The sequence below is a fragment of the Phascolarctos cinereus genome, unplaced genomic scaffold, assembly GCF_003287225.1.
Source record: "Phascolarctos cinereus isolate Bilbo 61053 unplaced genomic scaffold, phaCin_HiC Scaffold_5;HRSCAF=322, whole genome shotgun sequence".
Lineage (NCBI taxonomy): Eukaryota > Metazoa > Chordata > Mammalia > Diprotodontia > Phascolarctidae > Phascolarctos > Phascolarctos cinereus.
Genome location: NW_027555958.1, coordinates 359,777,687 through 359,790,264, shown reverse-complemented (window position 1 = coordinate 359,790,264; position 12,578 = coordinate 359,777,687). Strand labels below are relative to the sequence as shown.

Below are 12,578 nucleotides of genomic sequence, written 5' to 3'. Positions count from 1 at the left end.
CCAATGTAAAACAGCCAAGATAAATTGGAAATGTGTTCATCAGGATCCTATGGACACTTCTATCATTGATTCTGTTTATATGTCTTGGCCAACTATTCTTGCCTTGCTTTAATTCTAATATATTACCAAATGTCATGTTATATTATCACATAATGGCTTACATAATCAGATATAAAATCTTCAATTAATCAGTGGTTTTTCTTCACAAAAGAGTCATAGCCACAATTCTAATTTATTAATGTGTTTAGTCACTTAAAAATTTATTGAGAATTTAGTGTGTAAAAGGCATTGTGTTAAGTTCTTGAGGGATACAGAAATATACTAGAGACAATTTCTGCTCTCAAAGAGTTTACAGTCTAATTTAATTATGCTTTCTTTTTTGGGGAAGAACATAATTCAGTTTCACTCTTACCTAGCATACATAATTGCAAAGCTCTCCCAAAGAAATCCTAGCCTATTGTCTATATATTCTCTTCCCTTATTCCAATCCAATTGATCTTTCTAACTTTCTTTTACTCTCAGTTTTGCAAATCCTATATTCTATGTCAAATACCACTAAAAAGAGGTATACTGTTAGTGTGTTTTTAGAATGCACACAACTGAAGGACAGGATACACAATAAAAATAGAGATTCTTTTTTCAGACTAACTCCAATATATCCTGTATGTACCTTGTATGCTTGCATATTGTCTCCCCCATTAGAATCTGAGCTTCTTGTGGTCAGGGATTGTTTTTGCCTTTGTTTGTAATGCTTAGCACAGTGCCTAGCACATAGTAAACATTTAATAAATGCTTATTGTCTGACTGATTTGCAGTGCCCAGCACGCTGTAAGAAAATACAATTTATCAGTAGACAAATTGAGATAGAGGTTGGCTAAGGCACTAGCCCCTTATATTTACATGATCTATCAGCATCCATGCCCGTTCTCAAGTCCTATAAAATATATCTACCACATCAGTCTTGGTATGCAAGGCCCCAACAAGCAAAAGAAGACTGAACAGTATGAATCGAGAAGAAAACAAGCAAACTTACAGTCCTCAACATCCAGATGAATACTTTAGAAAGAACCCAGATTGGATCACCATGTTACTCAAAGGGTGCAATTGGTAGATTTGTTTTGTGAATTTTCCCTTCTGTAAATAGCTTTAATAAAAAAAAAAAACCTCCCATGGCAATAAAAATAAGACACACCGTTCAGAATGAAGAGACTCTTAGATCTGTTACTTTGTTCCAAGGTTTAGTGCAATCTTCTTCTTACAAGATGATCTACTGAATGAGGTAGGTAGGACACTCTTCCCTACTTGAGTCTTTTTCAGAAAATCCACATACAAATAACATTTTTGATTTCTTTGAATGGAACAGATCCAGGATGATGAATATACATTCAAATAGCTGTGAAGTTTTCAGCTCAAAAATAGAAGACTTACTAAATGAAAGGCCTCTTCTTTTTTCTTCTTCATTTGTACAAAATATTCTTAGGAATCTGCCAATCTCAACAACATTTTCCCATTTAGTTACAAGTGTTTGGAGGAGAGCAAGGGAGCTTTATTTTTTTCTTTCTTTTTTTTCCTTTGGTCTCATACTATTTAACCCAACTTCCAGAAATTGTTACTCACTAAAATTCAACCATTGATTGCCATTTCACATTTAGTTAAACAATGAATTTTTCATAAAGAAAGCTTTTTGATATATGATCATTTTTCTTTTTTCAAATGGCTGACACTGCTTCTGAGGTTATCCTTCCATTCCCAGCTGTCTTTCTGAAGCTCCTGCTTTTTGTCTGAAGGGTTTGGACTACATGACAACTGGGATCCCTTCCAGCTCTAAATTCTATGATCTTAAGCATAGAAGAAGAGCCTAACATGCATTGACTACATAGTATAGTGGAAAGCATCCTGGGTTTGGAGTTAGAGGACTTGAGTTTGAATCCTGTCCCAGAATCAGCCTGTATGACCTTGGGCAGGTCACAACCTCTCTGGGACCCCACTCCTTCCTATAAAATCTGTAACACAAAGAGGCTGGACCAGATGGTCTCTTAAGTCTCTTCCTTGATCCTGTGGAAATAGCCTGCTCTTATTCAATTCTCTAGGAAGTTGAGAACGAAAATTTTCCTAGATAAGATTTTTTCTTAAATTAAATTAAATTTTGAATCAAAAAGGAAAAAAAAGCTTAACATCCACAGGGCATAATTTTCCAGACAGGATGATGGTAAGAAGCTGGGTAGAAACTCGGTCAGACAATACAGCAACAAAACGAAGAGGTGCCACCCTTAGGCTATTTACCTGTTTCAATGTCTCCCTGGGCCCTGCGGGCAGTACAGTAACAGCAGTCTAGAAAGACGACATAGTTGAGCACATTGAAGAAGAGCCCAACAATCCCGGCAATGAGGACCAGCATGGGTTGTTCGGTCTTCTGTGGGTTGATATACCTCTTGATGGCTTCAACCAGGATGCTAAACATCAGGGCCACAGCAAAGATGGAGTTGCCAAATGCTCCCAACACATCTGCGCGGGGCAAGCCATAAGTGCTCTTCCTGTTCTGTCTGACTGTGCTGGCCCGGACCCCAAACAAACCTATGATCATGGAAATGAGGTGAGAGAGGACTGCAAAGGCATCGGAGGATAAGGAGAGGGAGTTGCCGATGTATGCAATGACTAGCTCCATCACGAAGAGAAGCAGGCTCACCACGCACATGAGTACCAGGCGACAACTTCTCCCTGTGTAACGCCCCATGTTGTCTTGGCTCCCCCACTTGTCTCCTTCTCCAGTTCTCCGGAAGGTCCGGACCCCAGTGGGAGCAGCTACAGATTTCTTGATTATAGCTCCAGGGATAACTCTCTCCTTCAGCCTTTCAGGGCTCCTCATATTTGGAAAGCACTTTTTATAGACCCCAGTAAAGTAATAAAATGGTTTAAAGGGCAATTAAGAAAGGGACATCACGTGAGCCTCAATGGGGAAATGGACAAGATGGGGAACCCCTGGCTTCAGGTATAGTTCTGTTATTGAAAAACATCGATTGAGATGGAGAAAACCCCATGCCATAAAAACTAGGTAGAAGTTCATCACCACTTGCTGACTTCCATCTTTGAAGCCCCGACATGGGATGCAAGAGTAGTTTAGCAAAGCAAGATTCATCTAATATAAAAAGTCATCATTTCTAACCTGTTTTGTAAATCATTTGGAACTTTACTTGCTGCACAGAATGAGGAATTTGGGGAGGAGGTCAGCACTGAAGTGAGAGACAGCTGAAAGGAGAATCTTCTAAATGAAAGGTTTGCTTCCTTTCGATATTCATCGACTCCTTAAACACTCTTCATAAGTTCAAAGACAAATATTACATTACACATTCTCCCTGGGAAGATAAGATACACTGTCTGTTGTTGGGGGGGGGGAGGCGGGCAAAGAATTTGCTCTTCTAAGGTTTAATTATCTAAATTCCTCTAGCCTTATACAGACAGGGAATTATTCTCCAGTATTTTGGAACATATTAACTTTTTAGAGTGAGTAATAGCAACTTTGATAATTGGCAATACTTTGAATGTTTTTTCCACTGTATCTTGGATATTCTTTTTTTTTTTTTGAGGGCAGAGTGTGAGGCAATTGGGGTTACATGGCTTGCCCAGAGTCACACAGCTAGTAAGTGTGATATGTCTGAAGCCAGATTTGAACTCCGGTCCTCCTTACTCCAGGACCAGTGCTCTATCCACTGCGCCACCTAGCTGCCTTTATTTTGTATATTCATAAAAACTTTTTCTTAATCATTCTAATATACTCCATGAGTGGAGTTTATCAAATTTAAAATAATAGTCTTGAAATTCATGGCACAAATTTAGAAATCCCTTTCACATTGCAATAAACTGAGGATTCTTCTTCCTCTGCTATTTCAAGTTGAGATGTTTCTTTTAAGCCTATTCTGTCTCCCAGAAAAGATGAAATTGGAACAAAACTAAGCTATTTCTGAATCAGCTTTACATAACACCTCTCCCTCTAAGCTTTGCTGTCACTTAATTTCTTTTTATTATGTTCCTGTGATCGATAGGGGTAGGCATTTATTTTTCCTGGTTTGTAGCAACTGCAATTGAACCACACAGATTTTATAAGAGGGCAGGGATTATCTTATTGTTATCTCCCTGGGTCCATAGTATACCACATAGTGTAGCACCTTACAATTTTTGCAGTAGGAGCTGAGTAAATATTTGCTGAATGAACAAATCCTTGCTAACATTAATGAGAAAGGCAAATGTTGGCAGGCAGGCAAGAGTGTGGAGTAGTGCAAACGTAGGAATCGGAAATCCTGAATTCCTAGTCCCAGCTTTGCTGCTGACTGTGAATTTAAGTTATTTTAGTGGGCCTGTTTTCTTGCCTGTGAGATTATAAGATTGGATTGGATGATCTCCAGGAATAGTGTAAGTCTTAATCTGATGTGAAGAAAGAAATGATGCGGAAGAAAGAAATCATCTTTATTTTAACTTCTATGCTTAGAATGCTTTCTCTTTTTTTTTTTTTAACAATTTAATGTCACTTCCTAAAAATGTAAATCATTACAGGTCTGTCTTCAAAAGAATATGGCAAACTAATGTCTATCCCTCATGCAGAAATTAGCTGAACATGATTTCTAATCTTTTATTTGTATTTTTAAGACTTTGATTAGCAATCTAAAAATTGGACAGTAGCCCTAATAATTTATTTTGGCAGTCATAAATTTTCATTTGATGTTTGATCAGTATTCCAAGTTTGACCTAAAACGGGATGCAGGATAAAGAATACCAGCTACAGAGTTGAGGGATCTGGGTTTAAAACTGAATTTAGATGCTTTTCTATCTGTGCAGTCTTGAGAAAGTCCTTCATGCTTTTGGAATCCATTTCCTCATCTGTAGAGTAAACAGGTTTGAACTAGATAGAACTTCTGAATTTTCTTCCAATTCTAAATCTGTGATCCTGTAACAGTCACAACTTGGAAAACATTGCATAAGCACATCTACACACAAAACACAAGCCAATATATTGACTGCCCTCTCCCCTAAATGTTGACGGACTCACTCTTTATTGATATTACTGACAATATGCTTAAGGGAGAGGGAGAGGGGGTGGGGCATGAATCACATTAAAATGAATTTTAAGAATAATTTTCTCCCACAAAAACAATTTGAATGTTTAGTACCTATCAAAGTCATATTTTATTACATTAAGCAAATAGAAACAATTACATTTAATTCTTTGACTCTGTGGAGGAATACCCACACCCACATACCCACACACCATATGTATGGATACACCTTGTTATTTTATTATTTTTTAATCTTTTTAAAAAAATTATTTAGAACTTCACTTTTCCCCAGTTATATGACAAAACTCTTTTTCTTTTCGTTTTTAGGCAATTGGGGTTAAGTGACTTGCCCAAGGGTCAAGTCACAGCTAGTAAGTGTCAAGTGTTTGGTCTGAGGTCACATCTGAACTCAGATCCTCCTGACTTCAGGGCCGGTGCTCTATCCACTGCGCCACCTACCTGCCCCTCCAAAACAATTTTTACCATTCATTTTTAAAATTTGAGTTGCAAATTCTCTCCTTTTCTCCCTCTCTATCTGCTCCCCCCCACCCCCATTGAGAAGGCAAGCAATTTGATACACCTTAGTTATTCTAAGCTGATAGTATGAATGGAGTTTTCCTAATATCATTTTATCCACATTTTTGGTAATGCTTTCTACCATGCTGCTCTTTATAATGGGAAACTTCAGTGATAGTTAGCTATCTCCAGATCAATTTGTAAGAACACTCAGCCCTATCTTCTCTCCCTGCTTCCCCACTCAGATATTATTAATCATATTCCCTAATCATATGACTTGGGATCTTAAGCTGCATTGGGTTAGGCAGACTCATCGGTAGAGAATAGCTTAACCAATAGTCAACACTTTCTTGGCATGGCTGAAGTGATGAATACGAGGTCAAAGGTGAATTTGGGAAAAGGTGCCACTGCTCCCTCCTCCAGAGAAGAAGCTGCTGGCATCAAACTTCTGGTGCTGGTAACAAATAAAAACATCAAGATAGGAACAATATAGTTATATGGCAGAAGAGAAATATTAACAACTTGGGTCAAAGATGAGCAATGTGATCTCCCCAGACGTTCCACACTCAAAATACCAACCCTTTACTTATTTACTATCTGCTCTCACTATGACTTTCAGAGATCAGCATGAAGACATCTTTGCATCTTCCTCCACCAATAGGTCAAATGACTAATGTAATTGTCTAGGCTTCAATTTTTAACAATTCTTGTAGTCTGTTAGAGTTAAGAAAAAATACAACTATTTTTAACCCTCTTACCTGAACTAAAAGATGCTCCAGCTGTAAATATGATGTAAAGCAGGAACCATACTTGTCCTATATGTTGACTATCCAGAAATGAATCGTTTCACACTGACTCCACTAGCACTTTCGAAACTATCACACCTCCCATGAATTATGGATAGTACTTTTTTGAATAGCTGATCCGACACCACTTACAAATAAAACACAACTCCATTTCTTTCAGGGGTTGTTTCCAAGTCACACCTTGCCCTGAAAAGTACTACCTCTCTACTTTAGTGTAATCAGTACCTTTATCATAAGACAATTATAATTTATCAAATAAATTTATACCACTAAAGAATACAACCTCTAACAAAGTAAGCCACTACAGAGTCCTTTAAATGATTAATTTATCTTGAGGGAGGCACCCCAGTGCTTTTGGGAAGCAGAAGTTAAATATGCCCATTTTCTGGTGCCTGAAAATTGCCAAGGAGCAATACTTGGAAGACACCATGGGTGACATATCCTCTGCTCCTTGAAAGATTGACAAAACAGAGCAAAGTGTGATAGGAGGTACTGGGTTTGGCTTTTTAATCAACAGTTTGGGAACTTTGCTCTAATAGCACTTGTGTTAATTTACAAACCATCAGCCATTATACAGGGAAGTTGAAAAACTTAAAGGTAAATTATTAGGCATCAGGGTCAAATTAAAGATGATTCATAAAGATGGATTATGTCTAAACTCATATAATTCACGGAAAACTGATTCAATTTATGAAAAAAGTGATTTACAGATATCTTTGGAAGATATCTTGGAATGAATAAACTATTATTAAATTATATAAAATACATTAAATACACTAACATTCTCAAATGAATCTGTAATCTCATCAATTTGTATATTCTCTCTAATGATGCAGATCACCACTTATCCATGCTTGGCTATCCTATGTACTTCATGTTCATGTCATCTCATAAATTTGTCACAAGGGGTTCATCATAAAGGCTGAGGATTTCCTTGCTTTTTCACAAATGAAGAATGAGTGAATGAACAAATAAATGAAAAAACGGTCTATTAATCACTTTCTATGAGCCAAATACCACATTAAGAGGTAAAATTTGAAGCCAAGTTTTCTGACTGCACAGCCAGTATTCTTTCCATTTACCACATCGCCTCCTAGTCTAATGTTTACTTCTGTTCCAAATTATTCATTGGTTATATATTGTAGACTGCTCATATTCATCGTATGCCTCTCCATTGTCCTGTGTGATATTCATTTTTAGTTCTTCTGAGACTGTTATGTTTCATGTCTTGCAGCTATACAACACTGGTGGAGTATTGGTTTTAAAAATAGGAGCCTTTGTCTTCAAAAGAAGCTTGGGGTCATTAAAAGAGCTTTGCAATATCTTGAAAGGCAACCCAGTGCACTCTTCTCCTCTCCAATTCTGAGCCTGACTTTTCGTCCATTTGTACTATCTGTTCCAAATGTATGTGGTGATTGACAAACGCTAAGAGTTGTCCATCCTACTGTATGCTATGATTTTGGCAACATTCATTTTTTAAAGAAGAAATGATCACAGTCAAGCAAAATAAATTCACATATTTGCCATGCCCAGAAATGTGTCTCATGTTGCACTCTGAGCCCATCAGTCCTCTGTCAGTAGCATGTTTCACCATTGGTCCTCTGGGGTTGATTGGTCATTACATTGAAGTTATATAACAGACATGATTCACCCACTTGATTTTTCCTGATGCTCTGAGGCTTCTTCCTCCCTTCTTTCTTTTTAGCAATGAGGTCTGAAATTTTTTCACCACCTTTAGGAATTTATCTTCCCTCCTGTATATTATGAATTAATCCTTCATTGCTTCCAATGTGGATCTCCTCTTTGTACACTTGGTCCAATCTAGCTGCCTTCCCTGTCTTATGTGATATTTCTGTCTTCTGTATAGGCACATCCAGGATTCTGATGTTGAGCCCAGTTGTAATGGTTCAATGGATCTTGCTGTTTAAAAGTGTCATAAACATTTTTGCATATTTCCCCCACCATTTTTCATGTCTTCTTCTATTTTTATCCTTAAATGTCCTCAGGATGACTTCTTACCAAGTTTTCTTTAAGATGATTTTACTTTTTTACTGATTTTACACTGATTCCATTTTTGAGGTGATAGCAGTCGTCATTCATCTTTCTTCATAAGATTTTACAAGTTTATTTCCTAAATCTGTGTTGTCTTTGGGCACCAACTTTGTGCTAGGCAAATACATCATGCTTGCTGACCAAGACGTTTTTAGGCTTTTAAAAATCTCTAAGTTATGACAATTGATTGATACCACTTAAACTTCTGTATAAAATAGTAGTGTTGATATCACTTGGTTTCTGCTGTATATTATGCATTTTTCATCATTATTTAAATAGTTTAGGATTGAACTGTCTCAATTGAAGACCATCTTTTTTTTTCTTTCCATTCTTTGTCTTACAGCTTTTTACTGTGTGATCTTTGTTCTCAGAAGTCAGAGGTTTGCCTATACACAGAAAATTAACTCAGAGATGATTTCCACATCAATAACATCTTTTGCTACATGATTTTCATTTTTGGGACATTATTCTGTGCTTACTATCTCAAATGCCTGATTCTTTTCTCAAGTAAATATTCATGATGTAAAGGCATGAAGATTTAGCAGTCTACTAGGCTTTGGGCTCTCCTTCTTGGAAAGTAATTCCTACTTCTTGAATCATACTTTGAAGTAGATTTCTTTCACAGTTGTCATCTATTCTCACCTTTTCACTGCAGTCACCAAAAATCAAAGGGAATGTTGATTCAAATTGGAAGGTCTTAGAATTTTTCTACCTTTTTATTGTCTACAACTGATGTCGGTGTAGAAGTTGTATACTTTTATACTATAAGCTTTTTGCAAATACTTGAGCTCTGCAATTATGAGATAGTGAAATGTCCCATAAAATATTTTAGTTTTCAAATGTAGAATGAAATCAATCAAGAACCATTCATTAACCACTTACTATGTACCTGGTACTGTGCTAGGTGCTGTAGCTCAAAAAAAAGAAATTTACATTTTAATCACCAACTCTGCTAATATCTTTCTTTGCCTCTCCAAGGAACATCTGTGGACCATTCTTCCATTTAGTTGCCACTTCTTTTATTTTTGGTTTAACTTACCAAAAACGTCAAGATTTACATGATTCAGCTCCATGAGTAGTATGTTTATTTCTTGGTCTCATATCCAGAGAAATCGAAACAACCACATTAAACTTCTTAGACAATCTAAAAACTAAGTGTCTCAACACCCCCTGTCCTATTTTCTGCCATTGCCATCGCAGAAGCAGAAAGGAGTTGCATAGGATTGATACAATACTCTATTTTTCATTGTTTCATGGGATGAAAACATACTTGAAACTCCACAGTCATGTACTGCAATACCACATTATAAGATGTAGAAGGGCTAGTTCTCAAAAGGTTATGCAAATAGATTTTAGGGTCTGGAGAGTACTACCATACTGCGAAGGATTTGAGTATGCAATGAAGCAACAGATTACTTTCTGAGGACCAATCTGGCTATGTATGGAAAGTTGTTTATGAACGTTTTGGCCCTGGAAACCTATAGGAAGTACAATAAATAAAAATCATGCATTTATAAATCTTCATCACACTCCTGGTTATTTGGATAAATGCACCGGTACTAAAGATATTACTGAATCTTCAGATGGCATTTTCAATCTGATGCTTTCAGATACTAACAAATGAACACATTCTGCTCCTTACAGCAATCTTTATAATTAAAACATAAAAATCATGCCTCCTCCCCTCACAAAAACCCGACTATTGTTATCATCTTTTCACATGATTCAACACCTTTCCTGCTAAGCATGAAATTTTATGTATCATTACCTGGATTCATTCAGGTTAATTCACATTCATTTGATTCACTTCACTCATTTCTTCTTAAAACGTTATGTATGGGACTACTTTAAGGGATTAATCAGAGAAGATGGATGAGGGCAGGAAATAGCACTATTAGTCTGAATACTGCCATTACTCTTAATTCTTAGTGACATTACTTTTTACCACTTTCCAAAGGTCTATGAGGATTCATATTTAGATGGATTCAGTTGAAACACCACAGTGGGCTGTTGTAGTAGAGAGAGTAGAACTTATCTCATGCTCCATTTGGAATTAAAACAGCAATGCTAACAGTTCCAACCAGAGATAATGGGAGCAGCAACCCTAGTCCCCATACTGCTGATTCTTGCCTCAGAGCCACCTATAAAAATTAAATTCTTGAATGTGATGCAGGGACTTTTGGAAGACTTATTAAATGTCCACTTAAATACTGTGGACACATTAAAATGTGTTTAAATTTCTAATTTTTTCATAAAAAATAACACACTCCAGATAAATGCAAATATGAAACAACATATGATCACAATACATATTTATTGTTAGAACTGTTTACGGAAAAGTCTTTATTACTGCTATTTTAAGAGTATGATGATTTTTTCCCCTTGAACATTGTCTCTTATGACTCAGCTTTTGGAATTTTTATTTAAAAAGCCACAAAACTGGTTATTTTTGAGAAGATGTCAGTCTTATCAAAAAAAAAAGTTTTAAGAAGCTCAGCAGTAGCCATTTTCCCTAGTAACTGCGACCAAACAAGGTATAGAACTTGGCAGGCTTCTTGCCACAGATGCACTTGGCTCCAGGCTGCAGCTCACAGAGAGGTTTGAAGGGTATACAAAGGCTTTTTGCTCCCATGGATGGGGCACCAGGTTCAAGATCTTGATCTCTGAAATAACAAAAAGAATGTCACTTCTTTGTTTTCATTTACTTATTCTGATAACTCTATTACTTTGAATTGGAATACAAAGGTTTTTCACATTAGGTTTAAGAAGTTCTTTATAGTTAATACAATAATGATCATACTATAGCTCAACTTCATTCAAGAAATATTGATCTGGGTGCCTACTAGGCAAAGCATTGTGGTAAGTTTTTGAGAGCTGTTGAGGCACAGAATGAATAAGACAAAGCCCTCATCCACAGGAAATTCACAATCTCCTAAGAGAGTTGAGACAAGTTACAGATAACTATAAAACAAAGTAGGATGTGATATGAGAGGGACCAAATAAAGAGCCATGGGGACTTAGGGGGTCACATTTGCTTAAGAATTTTCAGGGAATGCTTCATAGGGGAGGTGACACTTGAGTTGGACATTAAAAAATAGACATAACTTCCAATAGGTTTTTGAAAACTATGCTATGGAGGGGGCAGCAAGGTGGCGCATTGCATAGAGCACCAGCCCTGGAGTCAGGAGGACTTGAGTTCAAATCCGATCTCAGACCAGACACTTGACACTTACTAGCTGTGTGACCCTAGGCAAGCCACTTAACCCCAATTCCCTCGCAAAAAACAATAACCAAAACAAACAATCAATCAAAAAACAAACTATGTTATTGAAGATTCATTTGCTTACTACTACCTCTAGGATTCTGCCTCTTAATAGAAGGACCAAAATTTAAAGACTACCTGGAAGGACCAAGCAAATTTTGTGTCAATTGTCATACCTGGTCCCTAGAATTAAAACTCTTCATAACCTGGCTAATCTTTCCAGACCCTCTAGTCTACCCCAAACTGGCCTACTTCATATTCCTCCCACATTACATGCTAACTCCCGTCTCCATATCTTTCTATAGCTGGCCTGTAAACTTGGTTTGCACTCTGTTCTCATCTCTGCCCATCAGAGTCCCTAGCTTTCTTCAAAGCTCAAGTGCCAGCTCCTATATGAAGCCTTTCCTAATTCCCCCAAACTACCAGTGCTTCCCAACCCAACTGAAACCATCTAGTACTGACTTTGTCTGTATTTTAAATTTAGTTACATTTGTTCATTTTGTTTTCCCAGATAGAATGTAAGCACCTTGAGGGCAAGGTTGTTTCATTTTTGTCTTTGTATTCTCTGTGCCTAGGAGTATCTGGAAATTAGTAAGTGCTTAATAAACTCTCATTGATAGACTACTATATTACACATTATGGATTTAAACATTAATTTATAATGTTGATAAGTAAACCTCTGTTTAAAAAAAACAGTGAGGGAATAGTCTTGTTCATCTGAAGTACTAATGACATATAAGTTCCATGAAGCCAGGCTCAGTGTCTGCTTAGCAGTGTTATACATACAGTCAGAGCCTTAAACCTATTTTGTTGAAGTGAATTAACATCATAAGAAGGCTTAAAACCAGATCCCAAACACACAAAAATATCTAACCCCAACAAGTGTTAAATCTG

At 36.9% G+C, this 12,578-nt stretch overlaps 1 protein-coding gene across 2 annotated transcripts in view; it reads right to left on the bottom strand.

Annotated features, from left to right (window-relative positions):
• Positions 1-10,717: 10,717 nt before the first annotated feature.
• EPRS1 (glutamyl-prolyl-tRNA synthetase 1) overlaps positions 10,718-12,578 on the bottom strand; it is a 71,119-nt gene continuing 69,258 nt past the window's right edge. For both annotated transcript variants that reach the window (XM_020982247.2, XM_020982248.2), the window contains exon 33: positions 10,718-11,085. In XM_020982247.2, the coding sequence (XP_020837906.1) occupies positions 10,935-11,085 (151 nt within the window). In that variant the 3' untranslated portion in view covers positions 10,718-10,934. The remainder of the gene's footprint in view (positions 11,086-12,578) is intronic.